Source organism: Callorhinchus milii, unplaced genomic scaffold (genome assembly GCF_018977255.1).
Source record: "Callorhinchus milii isolate IMCB2004 unplaced genomic scaffold, IMCB_Cmil_1.0 Scaffold24, whole genome shotgun sequence".
Lineage (NCBI taxonomy): Eukaryota > Metazoa > Chordata > Chondrichthyes > Chimaeriformes > Callorhinchidae > Callorhinchus > Callorhinchus milii.
Window position 1 is genome coordinate 9,966,699 of NW_024704765.1, and position 19,258 is coordinate 9,985,956.

Consider the following 19,258-nt stretch of genomic DNA (forward strand, 5'->3'; position numbering starts at 1 on the left):
CAGATGAGATCGCTTGTTTTGCTAGCTTGATCTATTCCGCTTTTTACTCTCTCTCTGTCCCCCGCCCCCCACCCCGACCAATTGTCCAGATGCCACTACGCTTTACAGTATATTCTGTGAAGCACTTTGAGACGCCTCGAAGGCGCGATAAGGCGCTATATCAAATGCAAGGATTATTAATATAATTATTGTTATTATTATTATTCAATCCCCACCCTCCCCTGCCCTCCACCCCAACCCCCTCTCCCTGTCGCTCCTGCGAGCGTTCCTCTTAATAAGCAACGGAAAGTGCGTCCCGCCACGAATTTAGCCCCTGATTCAATTTCGCTTGTTAAGAGTGATGTCAGCACAATGGATGAACCCAAAGTAAATCCACCGCATTCACCCAAAATAAGTTTAGCAGATAATCTCGCATGACTTTTTGCGCAAACATTTATTATATTCCACCACCGCCTGACTGCAGCTGTTGAAAGCAATCAGTGTTATTTCACTCATTTCAGCTGGGGAGAGAGAGAGCGCGAGAGAGAGAGAGAGAGAAAACCCACAGAACTTGACCGAAACTTTATGAGAATGGATATATTTAAAGGGACAGTTTGCAGATTTATTGTTAAGGGAAGAACTCGTTGAATGGAACTCTCCAAACCACAAAGGAGTTACTGTTAGTCACCAAGGTGTTTGCCTATTTTTTTTACCTCCTCCCCACACTTTATTCCCACATATGGGAGGCTGTTTGATCATTTTTTTATATATGAAAAAAAACCTGTTTTTCACCTTGAAAATGTGACCAGATGATTACGTAATTTGCGTTAACCCTATCAGGGCTGAATTTCTCTCGCCTTATCCCCTTTTTCAAGGTTTTCAAGGCAATATTTGCCAGTGGGCTGTATTATTTATAATAATAATAATCTTTGCATTTGATGCAGCTCCCTTCACGTCAGAAGGGCATCTGCGATTCTACCCTCCATGATTTAAGTTGTTGTTGTTGTCTCAAAACACCTCGCATGAGTCACTCACTGTTAAGTGTAGAGTAACAGATCTCTGAGCTCTTTGACTGACACTTAAACACACACGGTCAAATACAACTAACAACGTGTATGGGGTGTCCACACCACTGTCAAGAGAACCTTGTTGTTTGCTACATTTTATTTTGAAAAATTAGTCACTCAATCCACAACTGTTTGTGGGGACGCTGCTGTGCGCAATTGGCTGCCGCGTTTCGCCCACAAAGTATACAGTCAATCCACTTACAATATATTCTGTAAAGGGCTTTGAGCCGTCTCAAATACATGGTAAGGCATTCTATCAAACTCAAGGATTATTATTATTACCATCTCACAGAGAGACAGGAAACTGTCCTGTGGAAGTGCGCCTCCTGTCTGCTAACCTGGGAATTGCAGAGTTAGATCTTGCTCGTGTGTTCAAATGCCCAATGGATGGACGTTATCCCAAACAAACATGACAGAAGAGAACCAAATTGGGAAAGCTGGAGAGTTACCAAAAAAAAGGTTGCCGTAATATTGGCCCCTTGCCATTAAACAGCAGTAGCACGTAAAATGACTAACACATGACGGTTACGATTGCCATGCAGGAACAGGATGTCACTAGACTCCCAGGGTTTGACCACTGGAAGCCAACACAAAATTGAATGTTGGGATCTATTTGGGTCGCTAACAGTGTAATTCTAGGGCGACAAGTGTTGTGGTGTGAACGCAAGGTTCACCTGGGCTGTAACCAACAACAAACTGAAAGGGAAAGCAGATCGGCTGTGGAGATCTGTTTCTGTTTGAGAGGGTTTTTCAATGGAGAAGGAGGGAGGGAGGAGGAGGAGGAGGAAAGGGAGAAAATAATTTTATTATAATAATTATAATAATCCTGGCATTTAATACAGCTCCTTATTACGTTGTCTCAAAGCGCTTCACGGGATGTATTGTAAAGTGGATTGATGGTGGATTTAGTGCGCAAAACCCGGGAGCCAATTCCGCCCAGGAGTGTCCCACAAACGTTTTAAGTGACGACGTTTTTATTTGGGGGTAGAGATTATTACACCTGGAAAGCGATCCGCTAATTGACTTACAACTAAGGTTCCTACTTACTGCTTGGTAAACTTCAAAACACTATATAAAAAAAACTTACAGAGTGAGTTACAGATTATCCTTCAGTGAGTTGTTAACTGATAAAACATCATAAAGAGTCTTATGAAAGAAAAGGAGAGCAGAGGGGAGGGAGTAGCAAGTAGTGGGGAAGGTGGGTGAATGCAAATAATGTGTATTACTTACCATAACTTTGTTGAAACAATGTGGAGACAGTAAGCTCCTTTTAAGAAAATAACCAAAACCTTTCTGTTGGTATTTAACAGGAAACCACTTGTTAAAAGAGAGTTTCAGTTTACAGGGATGACTAAAACAGGGAGGAGAAAAACTATTTCCTTTTCTATTCTGGTTTCTTTTCTCTCTCTCTCCCTCTCTCCCAACGGTAAACAGTCGCTCAAACAGGTATTGGACTGTTTGTTTCTTTCGGGTGTTTCTGACTCGGTCGAAAAGCAACCAACAGGCGAGATAACTTTCGAGAAAGAAATCATTGACAGACATCTCGTTAAATAAGCGGGCAGACTTGCTTTTCCAGAATCATATCAAACCTGCTGGCTGATTGCAATGGAGTGTCTTTTCCATGAAAAACCTTGGCTTGCTTTGTAGTTAAACGTGGCATGAGAGAGTAAAGCATTTGAACACAAAAAACCAGTCCAGATTGATACTGCTAATTACACTGGCATTACAAGGTACCAGTCCCAATACTGAGATGCCAGCCAGCTAGTTAGAAACGATCTCTCTCTGAGTCCAAATTCCTTGCTTTGAAACTCTCAACTTCACATTATTTTTAAAATTAGGAATAAAAATCCTTGCATTTGATGTAGTGCCTTATCATGTCTTTGAGATGCCTCAAAGCACTGCACAGAATATACTGTACAGTGAATTGACTGTATACTGAATGGGCGAAAGTATGTGGGTAAATGGATCGGTTTGGATGAAGAAGACCCTTCGGCCCACCTGATCTCATCCCTCTAGAACAATTGCCTGATCCCCACCACCCCAAAGCCCCATCAAGCTGTTTTTTCAAATGAGTTCCAGTGGCCTGGCCTCAACCACCCTTCCTGGTAACCCTGTTCCAGTTGTTGATTCCCTCTGGATAACAAGGCATATGGGGCAAAGGCGAGTAATCGGAGTTAAGGTACAGATCAGCCATGATCTTATAGAACAGAGGAACAGACTCGAGGGGCTGAATGGCCTCCTCCTGTTCCTATAATCCGATGTTCTTATGATAAAGAAAGACTTCCTGGTGAGTGTCCTGACATCAACCCTTTGCAACTCTAAACCTGTGTTGCTCTTTAAACGTTGTACAGTACATCAACAACTTTGGACGGGGTCAAGTCCTGGGATCGTCTGTCTCTAAGTCACTGTAGCATGTTACTGCGCTGGCCTGCTGTTTGTCTCCACGTTGGCAATCCCTCTGTCCTGCTCACTCCCCCCCCTCCTGCCCCCCCCAATGCCCTAGAAATTCAGTCTTACTTTTGAAACCAGTTTTCTGAGGTTCTTAAAAGAACTAAAGTCTAGACTCAGGTGGAATTTCTTTCCCCGCTCCCCCCCCCCTCACCCGCTCCCGTAACAGAGGTTAGACTTCCTTTCCCCCTTCCCTGCCTTCCTCCCTCTTCGCCCGTTACTCCAGGTTCCTTGCAACCCGATTCCTGAACTGTAAAGATGGCGTCCGGGAAGATTCCCACTGGCTTGCCCCCCCCACTACCAGGAAGCGGACATGAATGGTTACGGCTGAGATAAGAAAGATTGGAAAACTGTGATGACACTTGGAAAGTCAACAATTTTGTTTTTTCTGAGACACAAAATGAATGGTGTTTGTTCCGCCTGAATGATTTCAATTAGGCTCAGGCAGAGGAGACAAAAATACTGACTGCAGTATCAGACTAAGCGTTGACGGTGATCTCTCTCTCTCTCTGCTTGGTTCACTCTCCCTCAATCCCTGCATCTTACTCCCTCTTTCGCTATCTTCAGGTTGCGCCTGAAGACCTTCCTCTAAGAACGTGCCTACAATCACCTCCTCTCTCCTTCCCCGACTCAGCGTCCAGCTCCGCCACCATCAAGCGCACTGGCCCGCTATCTCCGTGCGTGAGGCGCGTGGTGTAAATGCAAGTTGTTGCTGCTGTTGCTGTTGCCTTTGTTTGGAACTCGGTGCTGACGGCAACACGACTGTGTGCGGGCTCCCTCGCCAAACCCAACCGCGAAGAACCGTGGTGCGGTCGGGCAATGGAATAAACGGGACCGGATTCGAAGTGTAAGTTTCGTCAAAGGCTGGCCGTCAATAACACTGAAAAAAAACCCCAACTCCTTGCTGTTATTAATTGCCGAGTTCAGAGAGGTTGTTCGAGTACTCGAAGGGCTAAATACATAAAAGAGGCAGAATTGCCCAAGATAGGGAGGAAGGCAGGAAACGATAATGGATGTTCAAGCACTTTCACCCTCTGAGTAATGAAAGCATTCCAGCACTAAGCTGCTAAATATGACAAGGTTAGCACTTTTAGGTTTATTGATAGGCCGCCATTAATAAAACAAGGCTCTTGAGTGTTCCTGTGAATATTTGCTTCCTCCTTCATAATATTCATGGTGATGATCTTACGCAGGACAAATTTCTGCGCTGTTTTGAGGGATCGGGAGCGTGGGAGGGGCAATCTTAGAATCTCCGCTCAAAAGGGTTAAAAAAAGTTACCAGGGGAATCGGTTTTACAATATTCCTGCTCATATCACGGGCTTGTGGAGCGAGCGAGAGGGCCTGAGTTCGATTCCCGAGCAGGGCAAAGTTTCCTTACGCCACATGCCTCTGGATTCTTAGCAGTTAAGTAGGAACCCGATTATTAGTCGATTGGCGGATCGCGTTTCTGGGGATAATAACCTCTTTAAAAAAATTGTAATCAAATAATAATTTGATCAATCAATCCACGACTGTTTGTGGGACGCTGCTGTGTGCAATTGGCTGCAGCGTTCACATTTTTGGTCGTCGTTTCCCTTCCTCAACTCCCCGAGCTCCCACCCTCAGCTCCCTCAAACTCAATTCCCAGCTTGGTTTGGATACTCTTCAGCGTGGTGATGGGTTCCTGTATGTATCAGACCAAATAAAACAAATTAAGCCTTAATTGAACTCCACGCAAATTGCAATTTGTTTTGTCAGTTTCAGTGCTTGGTCAAAGTAGTTTGATTTCCTGATCTCTCCTGGTACCGATATGTGTTATGTCAAGTCCCTCGTGCCCTCCGTTCCACCGTCCGTGGCCAAGCTATCAGCCACTACGCCCCAAAACTCTGGAACGCTTTTCCTCAATCCCTCCGCCTTGCCCCCTCCTTCCCCATCTTCGGGTCGCCCCCGAAGACCTTCCTCTTCGACCGTGGCTGCGGTCAGTTCACCCCTCTCTCCCCCCACCCCGGCTCGGATATTGCCCCGCCATTGTCAAGTGCTCTGGGATGGTACCCTGTTTGAGCGGCGCTGTGTAACTGCATGTTGCTGTTGTTGTTGCTGTGGAGATGGAACAGGAGGCCTTGGCTCCTGGACTCAATGACACAGGATGCAGACCTGCCCGGTGACATTGGGCATCTGTCTGTATTGAAATCAATGTGGAGTGGAACGTTGCCAACAGCGCAACTAAAAGTACGTGGCTATCACACTACGGTCACATTCCACACAGCCCAGAATAGCTCCTGGATCTATCAGGCTCAGTCTTATTCCCAGTGTGCGTTGGTCGTTGATTTCCTTACCTCTCCCTTACATTCCCCCTCTTGTTCCCATTCCCCCTTCTCCCTTTCGTCCTCCGACGGACAGACCATCTCCCCAGCTTTTTGCGAGAGCAATTTGAATTTTCGTCAGCATTTGTTTTTGTTTTTTGAAAGAATGAATAAAAAGAAGAGGGAGTGAGAGTGATAGAGAGAAACAGAGAGAAAGAGAGAGGCTGATCTGTGTGTGAAAATGGTGTGGGAAACCGTAGAGCTTTCTCGCGAGCGAGGTAACCATTAGTTTTCAGCAAGTCACCCATAAAAATTTTAATCAACAACAGCTGTAGTCGATGAATGGTCAATTAATCGTTCCCAGCCTTTATTAACACAAGTGTAAAGGTCATTTAGTGGAAGGAGAGGTGAAACTGGCAGTATCTTTCCTTACTGCTTCAGCTGGAGCTATAAACCAGCACAACATTGAAATCATATTGGATTCTGAATTTATAGCTCTCAAGTCACATGCACTCTGCATCAATGCGAACACAAGCACGCTAACGTCTCAGCAAAAACAGCCAGGCTGTTACACAGTGTAGCCCCCTCCACCACCGTTAAGGTCATCTTATTGTATTTTATTTCTGGACGAGCATGGGGTATTAAACAAGATCTGGTCTTGTTGATACAGTGGAGGAAAATTACAGGACAATAGTCTACCGTACTACAACTAGATTCCACAGGTTAACGTTAATAACAATAATAATCCTTGCATTTGATGCAGCGCCTTATCATGTCGTTGAGGTTTAACTTGAACCTTTTCATACTGTCAATTGGTGTCGTCGTCAATCTAATGTTTCTGTCTTAGAACGTATGTGGGGTGTGTGTGTGTGTGTGTGTGTGGTTTGTGTGGGGGGTCTAATTATGCTAGGATGCTGGAATAGACCACATCAGGGCAGAGATTCCATAACATGAACACCTTCCCCCACTCCCCTCCACCCCCCACCACCCATTTGTGTGACTTGGATTCCAGTTTTCGCACAGTAACGTTCCACAAACAATCGTTAAGTGAACGCCCAATTTTATTTGAAGGATTGTTGGCCAGAAACTAACTCCCTTCTCAGGGGATCTTTAACGTCCACAGACAGACGAGATCTCAGTTTAATGTCTCATTTGAAGGACGGCACCTCTGCCTATGCAGCACTTTCCCCCCTACTCCCAACCCACCATCCACCCCCCAACTCCGCACTGGAGCGCCAGCCTAGACCAAATAAGTTCAAATGCCATACTAAAGCCGCAGAGATCCCAAAGCTCTAATCCTCCTCCAGCAATACAATCGGGGCGTTAAATAAACACACGAAGAAACACAGAGGAACGAACAGCTGTGCAGAAGGGAAGCAAAGAAAGAGATAACAGCAGAGAGATCTCATTTTTGGGGAATCCTGACCGACTGACAAAAGGACACTCTGTCTCTTTAAAGAGATCTTCTCGGAAGCACATGTCGTGTGTGTGAGTCACTTTCAAAATGGTATTAGGAAAAAAAAACGAGCTGTCCTTTCCACCTGTCCCAGGGCAGCAACTGGGTATCCAAATGCCACACTTAATTTTGGGAAAATTACATCAGACAACTGGAGAGCTGTCACAGACACAAATAAAAAAAAAATCTGCAGCAAATGCTTATTGCGAAATGCCACGGCTTTTCTGTCTTTCTGTCTCTATCCCCGGCAAAGTTTTTTATTGCAAATTCGAAATAGCCCCGTGTCACTTTAAAATAACGTAGAACAACTTTGATCACATATTTTTCCACACGCACACACACACACAGCCCTCCCCTCGCTCACAATATCATACGATCACTTTTGGTTAGTTGAATGGGAGTAGGGGTGGGGGGAGGGGGAGAAGAAAAGATTTTTAATTCCTTAATACTCATTTGTCCCCAAGAGAATTATTAACGTGCAAGGGCACAAACAATTGCGTGGATTTAACAAGCACATTTTAAAGCATTTTTGTTTGCTATGTTTTTCTTTTCTTTTTTCTGCTGAGCATGAAAATATGTCCTTTTCACTAGATTGAAATGTTTTTTTCAGACCAGAAGATAGAGCTTTGAGGTTTTTTCTACCGCCACCTCTCCCCCTCCACCACATAATAAATAATATTTCTGACGTGTTGCATACAAGTGCAGTATTACCACATTTTATTTTTTTTATGGAAATGTCAGAGCCTTTGAAATTTGACCTCTGCTATTTTTTATCTTTCGACTGGTATATAAACGAGAGTCCTGCCCACATCTGGTGAATAAAATTACTCAACCTCAGGATTTTTTTTCAAACCGTGTTGTTCAGAAATTACCCTGAATGTCAAAATGATGACAACAGAAAAAGTTTAACGGTTTTCTAAACGTTCTCGAAAGAAAGAAAAAACAATCTCCCCTCAAATCTGCAGGCAGAACTTCACTGAGTGACTAAACTCTTGATAACTGGACCCTGACTTATCATAGAATCATAGAATCATAGTATGTTACGACACAGAAGGAGGCCATTCGGCCCATCGAGTCTGTACGGCTCTTTGACAGAGCAACTGACTTTCACTAACCCCACTCACCAGCTTTCTCCCCATAACCCCACAAACCCGTCTTCCCCGATACCTGTCCAGTTCTCTCTTAAAAGCTGTTATCGAATCGGACTTCACTGCCCTTTCGGGCGGATCATTCCAAATTCTAACAACTCGCTGAGTGAAAACATTTCTTCTAACCTCCCCTCTGCTTCTTTTGGTAGATATCTTAAGACTGTGACCACGAGTCACAGACACACCTACCAGCGGAAACAGCTTTTCCCTATCTCGCCTGTCGAAACCTTTCATGATCTTGAAGACCTCTATCAGGTCCCCGCATAACCTTCTCTGCTCTAATGGGAAAAGTCCTAACTTTTCCAGCCTGTCCTCATAGCTAAGGTTCCCCATTCCTGGTATCATTCTCGTGAATCTCCTCTGCACCCTTTCCAGTGCCTTAATGTCCTTCCTGAGGTAAGGTGCCCAGAACTGGACGCAGTACTCCAGCTGAGGCCTAACCAGTGTTTTGTACAGATTAACCATAACCCCTACTCTTATACTCTATGCCCCTACTAATGAAGCTCAGTACACCAAATGCCCTTTTTACTGCCCTATCTACCTGCTCTGCCACCTTCAATGAATCGCTTACTTGAACGCCCAGATCTCTCTGTACGTTCACCCCCTTAAGATTGAGCTCCAAGTCTATATTGCCTCCTATCATTTTTCCTACCTAAGTGTATCACCTCACACTTATCTACATTGAAATCCATCTGCCACATGTCAGCCCATTCCACCATTCTGTGTATGTCTGCCTGCAGTCCGTCACAATCTTCTTCACTATTTACTACCCGACCTAACTTGGTATCATCTGCAAACTTGGAAATAGTGCTCCCTATGCCCAAGTCCAGATCATTAATATATATTAGAAAGAGCAGTGGTCCCAATACCGATCCCTGGGGGACACCGCTGCACACCTCCTTCCATTGCGAGAAACACCCATTAACCACCACCCTCTGCTTTCTGTCACTCAGTCAGTTCCTAATCCAAACGGCTACTGTCCCCTTAATACTGTGGGCCTCCAGTTTTTTTATTAACCTCTTATGCGGTACTGTGTCAAAAGCCTTTTTAAAATCCATGTAAATAACGTCCACCGCATTTCCCTCATCAACCCTCGCAGTCACCTCTTCAAAAAATTCTATTAGATTTGTTAGGCAAGATTTGCCTTTAACAAATCCATGTTGGCTGTCTCTAATTACCTCGTGTTCCTCTAAGTAGAGATTTATTTTGTCCCGGATTACGGTCTCCAGTAGCTTTCCTATTACCGAAGTTAGGCTGACTGGCCTGTAATTTCCGGGCTTGTCTTTCTGCCCCTTTTTGTAGAGTGGGGTAACATTAGCCACTCTCCAGTCTCTTGGCACCACTCCTGTGTCCAATGACGATTGAAATATAATGGCCAAAGCCTCCGCTATTTGAACCCGTATCTCCCACAGCAACCTTGGGTGAAACCCATCTGGTCCTGGTGACTTATCAATTTTGAGCCCAGTCAATCTTTTCAGAACTTCCTCTCTGTCTATAGTAATCTGATCTATGTCCTCTACCCTCTCATCCAATACTGTGGCATTTTGGGCATCCGCTTCCGTTGTGAAGACAGATGCAAAGTACTCGTTCAGTACATCAACCGTCCCTCTGCCTCCACAACAAGATGGCCATCATTGTCTTTGATTGGCCCCACCCTACCTTTAACTAACCTTTTTTCCTTTATGTGCTTATAAAATATTTTAGGATTCCCCTTTATGTTACCCGCTAACCTCTTCTCATGCGATCTTTTTGCCTGTCTTATCGCTCTTTTAAGATCACTCCTGCATTCTCTATAATGCGCTTTGCTATCCTCAGTGTCTTGCATCTGCCAAATGTCGTACGCCATCTTCTTCTTTTTCATCCTAGACAGAATATCCCTGGTCATCCAGGCCGGCTTGGTTCTCGCACATTTCCCTTTTGTGGGAATATATCTATTTAGACCCTGAGCTCTCGACTTAACTTGTCACTACCACTTAAGTCAACACGCTGTCAATATCCCAGCCACATTTATTTCTGTATTTATTGTAATAATAATAATCTTTGCATTTGATTTAGTGCCTTATTATGTCTTCGAGACATCTCAAAGCGCTTCACAGAATATACTGTAAAGTGAAATGACTGTGTGTTTTGTGGGCGAAATATGGCAGCCTAATTCATGCTTATGCCTAATCCAATACGGGGTGAAATTTGCAAATTTATGGCATTTCATATGGATTCAATGTGATAATTATCACTTTGAATCTGTTATGAAGAATCACAAATTTAACCTATACTACTTAACCTAATAATAATAATAATCCTTGCATTTAATATAGTGCCTTATTACATCTTCGAGACGTCTCAAAGTGCTTCACAGGATATACTATAAAGTGAATTGTGGGTGAAACACGGCAGCCAATTGCACACAGCAGTGTCCCACAAACAGTCGTGGATTGAGTGACCAATTTATTATTATTATTTTTTTAATCTACCCAAACCTAATCTAACTGTAAATTATCTCAAATCCACACACTTTGAGGCTTCGTTGCTCATGGAATACAGGCGGCAAAACAACAGCAACAAATTACAACTCATAACAACAACAACAACAAAATTACATTTGTATCGCGCCTTTCACGTCGGGAGGATGTCCCAAGGCGCTGAAACACTGCAACTTTGTCAATGGCCACATTCTGTTTCTGCATCGAAATGTAAATTGTCCTGTGTGGAATGCTTTCCTTTTTAATCATCTATCTAACCATCCCTATCGAAAGAGTTCATAGACTCTGCCGCGATTATGGTTCACAACAGAGAATTACCAACTCCAGTTATCCTCCTCTGTGCAAACAAATATTTCCTAAACCACCCTTCACGTTCCTATCTTAAATTTGTGCCATTTTTTCTCTGAATCTCTGACTAGCGGAAATAGTCTATAATGATTTACTGTCTATAATGACCCATCGTAATCTTGAAGACCTCAACAATGTCAACCTTTAACCATCTCAGTGACAAAAACAAAAAGCCCCAATTTCTCACGTCTCTCTTCACAATTGAAACTTCTCTCGTCGGTGTGTCAGGTGGTGGGAACTTATCGTTGCTTGGTATTAGTCTATCGAAAAAAGCACAGGTTTCAGAGCGATTGAGGAGAAATGTCAAATAGGAGCAGAGTAAGAGAGTACTGGTCATAATACCAGAAACCATTGTCACATGTTGTTTTGGAGTTTGGGGTGAGTGGGGGAGAGGGAGAGAATTACAATATAAATTTACGACTGAATCGTATTTATATATTTGTGTAATAATCCTATAATTATCATCATTATTATTATTATTATTATTATTATTATAATATAGCTCGCTTCCAATGACCATCACTCCCATTCACATTTCATGGGAGCTTGTGAGAGAACGTTTAATCCACGGCAGTATTAAGTTCAAGGTAGTTTATGTGTACTCCATCATGTCACAGTGTTTACATTTGTCCGGTGATGGATAAACCTTGTGTTTATCGGACACCATTTGAGCCACTTTCCTATCGAGAATGCGTCCACTCATCACCAGCGCTTGCGCTTACTTAAGAGTCTTTCATCTGTGGTGACGTCTACCACAGCGACGGCAGGGATCAGGGAAGGATGCTGAGTAAAGACGCAGTACACAAGATGGCGGGGGAAGGGAACGTGAGATGTGAAAGGCATTTGGGAGAGAGATATAGAAAGAGGGGGTGGGGGGGGCAGGTATAATGTCCAGAAATCATGGCAGGCCAGAGGTGGAAGAGAGTGAGTGGGGGCAAAATCATGGAGGGATTCAGAGAGCAATTGCGAGCAACATGTGTTACTTCCGAAGTGTGTGTTGGACGTGCTCTCCAAAAAAGCACTGCACAAATGTAATTTGTTGTTATTGTTGTTATATAGCGCCTCCCATTGGCGGCCACTTTCAACCACTCCGCCCCAAAACTCTGGACATTCTCCCTCTGTCCCTCCGCCTTGCCCCCCTCCTTACACATCTTCAGGTCGCACCTGAAGACCTTATTTATCGACCGTGCTTATGGTCACCTCCCCCACCTCCCCCTCCCCTGGCTCGGGGTCGTGCTCCACCACCATCAAGCGTCCCTACATGAGGGGGGGGGGTGATATATAAATGCAAGTTGTCGTTGTTGTTAAACGAGCCTCGGGAATATTTGATCACTGTCACCTCAAGCGCTTGAATCAAACTCCAATGCTGAGCTTGGTAGACAAAGGCCCACATGAATCCAATAATAAGTGGGATGAACGTTCCTAACCTTGGCCAAGGATTAGCAGTGACCTTGTGACCCTATCCCACAAGACTACAGGAGAAGGTAGTTTTGCTTCTAAAGGAGGCTGTACAAACACTGAGCAGTTTAATTTTTTTTTCAAGCATATTTGACCCGCATTTCGGTGTCAATGCACTTTTTATAATCCATTTACAGGCTTTTTTTTGTGTGTGTTATAGAAAGAATTGCTCCTGTCAAGGTCACAGCGTGGCTTTACGTGTGGAATATTTGCTCAGTAACAGAGCCTTACTCAGAACTGTTTTTTTTTAAAAAAACTGTATTTACGAGAAAATAATTTTCTTAAGTGTAAGAGCTATAAATCTGTAGTGTACACACACTCAGGGGATGATCTGCAACGCACATCTAACTTTGGGAAACTATATTATGGAGCAAATAAAAAAAATCTCTAAATTTCCTACCTCATATGGAATAATAATAATAATCCTTGCATTTGGTATAGCGCCTTAACACGTCTTCGAGACGCCTCAAAGCGCTTCACAAAATATACCGTCAAGTGAATTGCGGGTGAAACAACAGAAGTGCACTATGAATGAATGAAAGTCATTCCAAGCAATTAAGCCAAATTCTTATTAAAAACAAGTCCTGTGGGATAGGTGACTATTGCAGTGTGTCATTATTTAGTAATTCTCATGCTTTTAACTTCCCGTTAAAAAAAAATCTTCTCTCGGAAAAAAAAATAGGAGAATTGAACAGGATTTTGCAGAAGCAAAAGGTAAATAACCACAACAAAAATGTGCACTCAACCCACGACTGTTTGTGGGACGCCGCTGTGTGCAATTGGCTGCTGCGTTTCTCCCACAAAACACATAGTTAATTCACTTTTCAGTATATTCTGTGAAGCGCTTTGAGACTTTTCAATGGCTTGATAAGGCGCTGTATTAAATGCAAGGATTATTATATCATTATTATAAAAACATTCACTTTAGTCCTGGGATGGGGGGGTTGGGGAGGAAACTCCCCTCTTCCACCCCCACCCACCCCGCCCCCCCCACCAAAATAAAATATCTGCTTCTCAAGTAATTCAGGGTGAAAGAAAAAAATCAACCTCAAGTACTTTTGAAACACTAGACTTGTTAGTAAACGGCTAAGGCAGAGGCTAAGTACACAAATTGTGCTCGGCAAAGCGAATTTGTTTTGCAAGGGTGACCTGTTTAATCATCTCATTTTCTGGTGACCGTTTATTCATTTCGTTACCAAGGATACAGGGAACATTAAGGGGGTAGAGTAATAAGGCTGCACTATCAAACAGGTAATAAAAAAATTAACGCCATTTTCTGCGTGCGGAGGACAAGCAGGGAAATAAATCTGGAAATGGAACGCTGTAATCTGAGGGCTGGGTTAAAGGGACACCGACCAGTGGTCAAATACGGATGTCTTGACTCATTGCTTTCTGTGAGAATCCTTGCGTTGCAAAGTGTTTATGTGCTTTGCTGGAAGAGGCGGTGGCTGGGGAAGAGGTGGTGGTTGAAGGAGGGAGGGAAGGAGGGAGGAAGGCTGTTCGTTCACACAAACAGTCACTCCACTTTACAGTAGAAACAAGTGCTCTGGGATGCTACCCTGTGTGAGAGACGCTATATAAATGCAGGTTGTTGTTGAACATACGAATATAGGGGCCATTCAGCCCCTTGAGCCTGTTCCAACATTCTATTCGATCATGGCGGATCTGTACCTCAACTCCAATTACCCGGCCTTGCTCCATATCCCTGGATACCCCGACCTAACAAAAATCTACCCACCTCTGTCTTGAAAATTTGAATCCATCCAACAAATCCAGTATATCCTGTGAAGTGCATCGAAACGTTCCACCAAATGGAAAAAAGGCGCTGTATCCAAATGTAAGGATTAATCTTATTTTTTATTTGCTTTTTGGGAAAGTTGAGCCAAGATTTCATTTTATTCCAGAGAACCAATGGTTGACACCGAGTTTGCTTAAGAGTCATCTCAGTCTGATTTGGAGACTCTTAAGCATGGCAATAGGTTTCGGGAAATGCGTGGTTTAGTTTTCAATGAGGACTCAGGTTTTGTAGCCTCTTGTAGTCAAACTACTAATAATCGTTGCATTTGATATAGCGCCTCATCAGGTCTTTGAGACGTCTCAATGCGCTTCACAGAATATACTGTGGAATGATTGTGTATTTTGTAGACTACTCCTTTGAGTTCACACGCTGCCGAAACAGGATTTACCATTGGGCAAGCACCGTGTTATAAACCCACTGTAAACGTCTCGTCCGCACTCTGCCCCACAGCGCTGGAGTATCGCACACAACCCACCCATTAATTTTTCATAAGGGAAATTTACAACAAACATTACAGCCAAACCACGGCAAAGTCACTAACTCAACAGCAGTGGTGATCGGGTCCCCAGTGTGTGCACGGGTAGAGGAGCACCATTATCACACATGTTATGGAAGCCTACTAGGGATAAACATCCAGTTTGAGAGAAAGTGCTTGACACAGAGAACACACAGCAGCCGAGGATCTCCTTATCCCTGGAACTAATGTAAAGCCTGTTCAGGGACCATATAAGGAGACAAACCTTTATTCGGTTTCTATAAATGGAGCAAATTCTCCAAACTTCTTCACTTTGGAGGCATTCACGTGCAAAGCTCGCTGCAGCTCAGCGTTTGCTTGTCATCTTTGTTTAACTTGCGTCTCAAGACCTACGCGTCTCAGTGAGAATTCTCGCGATATTCTTTGCCACGATCTTGAAAACCACGAACAACCTCTTCTTCTTATTATTATTATCATTAACCGTCCTTTGCAATGAGACGTTAAACCATGTCTGCCTGTTCAGATGGATGTTAAATATCCCAGTGCACTGTTCGAAAGGAGAAGGGCGTTTCTCTCTCCCTCTCTCCTGGTGTCCTGGCCAACAATTCCCCCAAATAAAATTGGTCACTCACTTGCTCCATGGCTGTTTGTGGGAGACTGCTGTGCACAAACCGGCTGTCTCATTTCGCCCACAAAATACGCAGTCAATCCACTTGACAGTGTAGCCTGCGAAGCGCTTTGAGACGTCTCAATGACATGATGAGGCGCTATATCAAATGCAAGGATTATTAATATTATTTTCAAGCTTCTTTCAAGCAGAGGGTTTTCACTCAGAAAGTTTTGTGGACAAGGAACGCGTTGCCCAGTAAGGTGGTAGAGAGGCAGGGTCCATTTTGGAGTTTCAAGATTAAGGAAGTAGATGGGTATATGAAAGAATAATATTAATAATAATCCTTGCATTTGATATTGCGCCCAATCACATCACTTCACAGTATATACTGTACAGTGGATTGACTGTATGTTTTGTGGGCGAAACCCGGCAGCCAAATTTGCCACCAGCATCTCACACACAGTCGTGGATCTCAGTCGTGACCACATTTTTTTTTGGAGGGATTATTACCACCCAGAAAGCTTTTCCGCCAATCGACTAACAACTGGATTCCTACTTACCACTAGATAAACAGAGGCGTGTGTGGAGTATGGAAACTTGCCTAAGGTTTAGTCAAAAATAAATAGAGGCTTGATGGGGATATGGGGTTAGGGCAAGGCAGGGCAGTGGGATTGATAGTACAGCTTGCTCTGAGAGCTGGCATTGGACACATAACAGGCCTGAGCAGGTGTGAAACAAGAAGAGACAACCCCTGTCTACTTCCCTCAAGTCTTTGTTCGGGAAACAAGTCAAAAGAACAAAAAAAACCTTGACTCCCCGATCTGTTGCTGACGACACGTTGAAGCAGCTGTGGCGTGGATTTATAATTTACAGCCTGTAATTATTCTAAGAGCCAGCCCTGCCTCTGACCCAGCCGTGCACAATGTCACATTCTAAACTGGGATAAAAAAAAACCACATTTTTAAACAGCGCTGATGTTTGCAGTCAATTACTAGGAGAGGTTACGGTCAGCCACCGACAAGCTGAGCTCAGTCGCAGACCCTCTGGCGCTCTGAGGCGCTATTATGCTGCTAATAATAATTATAATAATCTTTGTATTTGATATAGAGCCTTATCATGTCTTCAAGACGTCTCAAAGTACTTCACAGAATATACTGTAAAGTGGATTGACTGTATGTTTGTGGACTAAACTATTCTGTGTGAAGGGCGCAATGCAAGTTGATGTTTGATTGTTGTGTTTGTTCCTTGGGCCTAGTTCCTCGTTAAAAACTCAAACCGACCTCAAATCAAGAAATAAAAAATCTCTTGAGTTTGATACGACATCTTTTACATCGGGTGGACGTGTCAGAGGCTGTCACAGGATTCTTACCATACAGTTGTAATGACTTGTGTTTTGCAAGCAAATGCAGCAGCCAATTTGCACACAGCGATGACCTGCAAACAGCCATGAAGTGAACGACTCGTGCCATTTGGAGAGATTATTTTTGGCCCGGATACTGGGAGAAACTCCTGTCTCTTTTCGAATAGTGCCTTGGGATCTTTAACGTCCACTTGAACAGGCAGACGGTTTAAAGTCTCATCTGAAAGACGGAGCCTCAAACAATGTAACCCCCGGCACTGCATTGGAGCATCAGCTTAGACTCTGTGATTCCAAGATCCCGCGACACTATTCGAAAAGAGAAGGGAGTTTTTCTCTCCTGGTGTCGTACCCAACAGTCCGTCAGGTAAAATTGATCACTCACTCCATGGCTGTTTGTGGAGCAATGCTGTGTGCAAAACTGTTCCCATACAAACACAGTTACTGCACTTTGAGACTCTATATCCGATACAAGGAATATCATTTGCTGGAATTTCAGAACTAAAAGCAGTTTGATAATGAGATGAATGCTGAACTGCTGCTTGGTTGGAAACTTGAGAATCCGGCAATTGTATAAAAAAGGGCATTCCAGTCTCTCCTTCCCTCGTGATAAGGTATCAACTTCCATTGTAATTTCAGGTGAAGTGATAAACTCCAGCCTGTTACTAGGAGACAATGAATACTTTATAAGTCAAAAGTTTTTCAGCTATCGCTCGTGCTTCTTTTTCTTTCAGTCCAGCTTCCCCAATCAACGGGTTTACTCACTCGAGTGAAACGGTCATACTCCCAACTCACACTTACACTGTGCGATCAGAGTGGGGTTGGCGGGCGGGTGGGGGCGAAGAGCGCCAAAGAAGGAACTTGTGTATTTCTGAGCGTTGAACACATCTCGAAATAATGACAGTAATTACTGTCAAGCATTGTGTGTTGTGTGTTGTCTGTGTGCTATCATTGGAGCTATTCTGCACAAAGCAAACAGCCATTTGCCAAGTGATCTGGAGGGAGAATGGGGGTGGTTTATAATAAAATAATAGTCCTTGCATTTGATATGGCGCCTTTTCATGCTGTTGAGACGTCTCAAAGCGCTTCACAGGATATACTGTAAAGCATAGTGACTGTGTATTTTGTGGGCGAAACACGGCAGCCGATTAGGGATTCATTTAGGGGAATCAAATCTGAGTCTTGAGGTCTCCAGGTCAGAGTGTAGTGACTTGTAAGCCTTACTGGGTGAGCCTTAATGGGGTGACCCTTACAAGCATGGCAACGACAGCAACAGCATTACATTGGTAGAGCGCCTTCCACGTTGGAAGGACATCCAAGGTGCTGTCCGAGTCTGGTCAAGACTTTCAGATACACCAGGGCAAAAGGGCATCAGTTCCGAGTTGCCCAAACTGCTCTTGTCCATAACAGGAAGGCAGTTGGGTGGGGTTGGGTCTGGAAGGATAAGATCAAAGGGCCGAAGGGTCTTCTTCATCCCAATCAATCTTGTGATCTCTCAAGACCCTCTGATCCCACCCCCCACAACCCCCCATCCAGCTCGGGTCCAAACCCCTGACTGTCCGTGGCTCATGGGACATCCTCCTAACGCGAAAGGGCTTTGTGTAAATGTAATTTTGCATTGTATTGTATCTCACAGAGAGTTGAACGCTGTCTCAGACTAAAAGACTCACATTGCGTCTGTCAAACACTGGCTGACACTTGGGTCATCAAGTGGAAGCAGCTCTGGTCTGGGTCAGAAGGTGGGTTGCCTATCATATTGCCGCCCCCTCCCCACAAATTGGTTAGAGAGGTGGCAGACAGCTACAGGGAGGTGTGTGGATGTGGACAGCTATTCCCGGAGCTCAAGCGGGGAGGGGGAAGCACACTCAAGGAAATCCAACCCAACACCAAACTATTTCCCTGAATAATCCAGGCCGAAGATAATCGAAAGCTCAAACTGCAAAAAAAAAATAATTTTCATCCATTGTAAAGAGTTTTCCTTTTATAGGACGGAGTCTAACATCTCATTTTGGCTTAACCTCTCTCAGATGGGTGCATTCAATCAGTCTCTCAAACCACCCCCCCACCCACTCCGCTCTCTGCCTTACTTCTCGGTTCTCCCTCAATGGCTCTCTTTCTCTGCTCTTTTCTCTCTCTTTATCTCCCTCTCTCTCTCTCTCTCTCTCTCAGCTTTTTCGTTCAATCTCACCTCAATTTTTGTTTCTTTCTGAGCTCCCCACCACCTCCCCCCCTCTCTCTCCCTCTAATCTCTTCCTTTTTCTCTCTTTCAGCTCCATCTCCCTCTTCTCTTCCCCAGCTCTCTTTTTCTCTTTCCCCTTTTTGTTTTTGCCTCTCTTGTCCTCCTTTCCCCC

At 44.0% G+C, this 19,258-nt stretch overlaps 1 protein-coding gene across 1 annotated transcript in view; it reads right to left on the reverse strand.

Annotated features, from left to right (window-relative positions):
- The window catches only part of casz1 (castor zinc finger 1), a 75,123-nt gene extending 69,244 nt beyond the window's left edge, over positions 1-5,879 (reverse strand). Inside the window, exons 1-3 of the mRNA XM_042343803.1 lie at positions 5,811-5,879; positions 5,095-5,158; positions 1,563-1,623 (exon numbers count right to left, since the gene is read on the reverse strand). Of these exons, the coding sequence (XP_042199737.1) occupies positions 1,563-1,623; positions 5,095-5,158; positions 5,811-5,879 (194 nt within the window). The remainder of the gene's footprint in view (positions 1-1,562; positions 1,624-5,094; positions 5,159-5,810) is intronic.
- Positions 5,880-19,258: the final 13,379 nt, after the last annotated feature.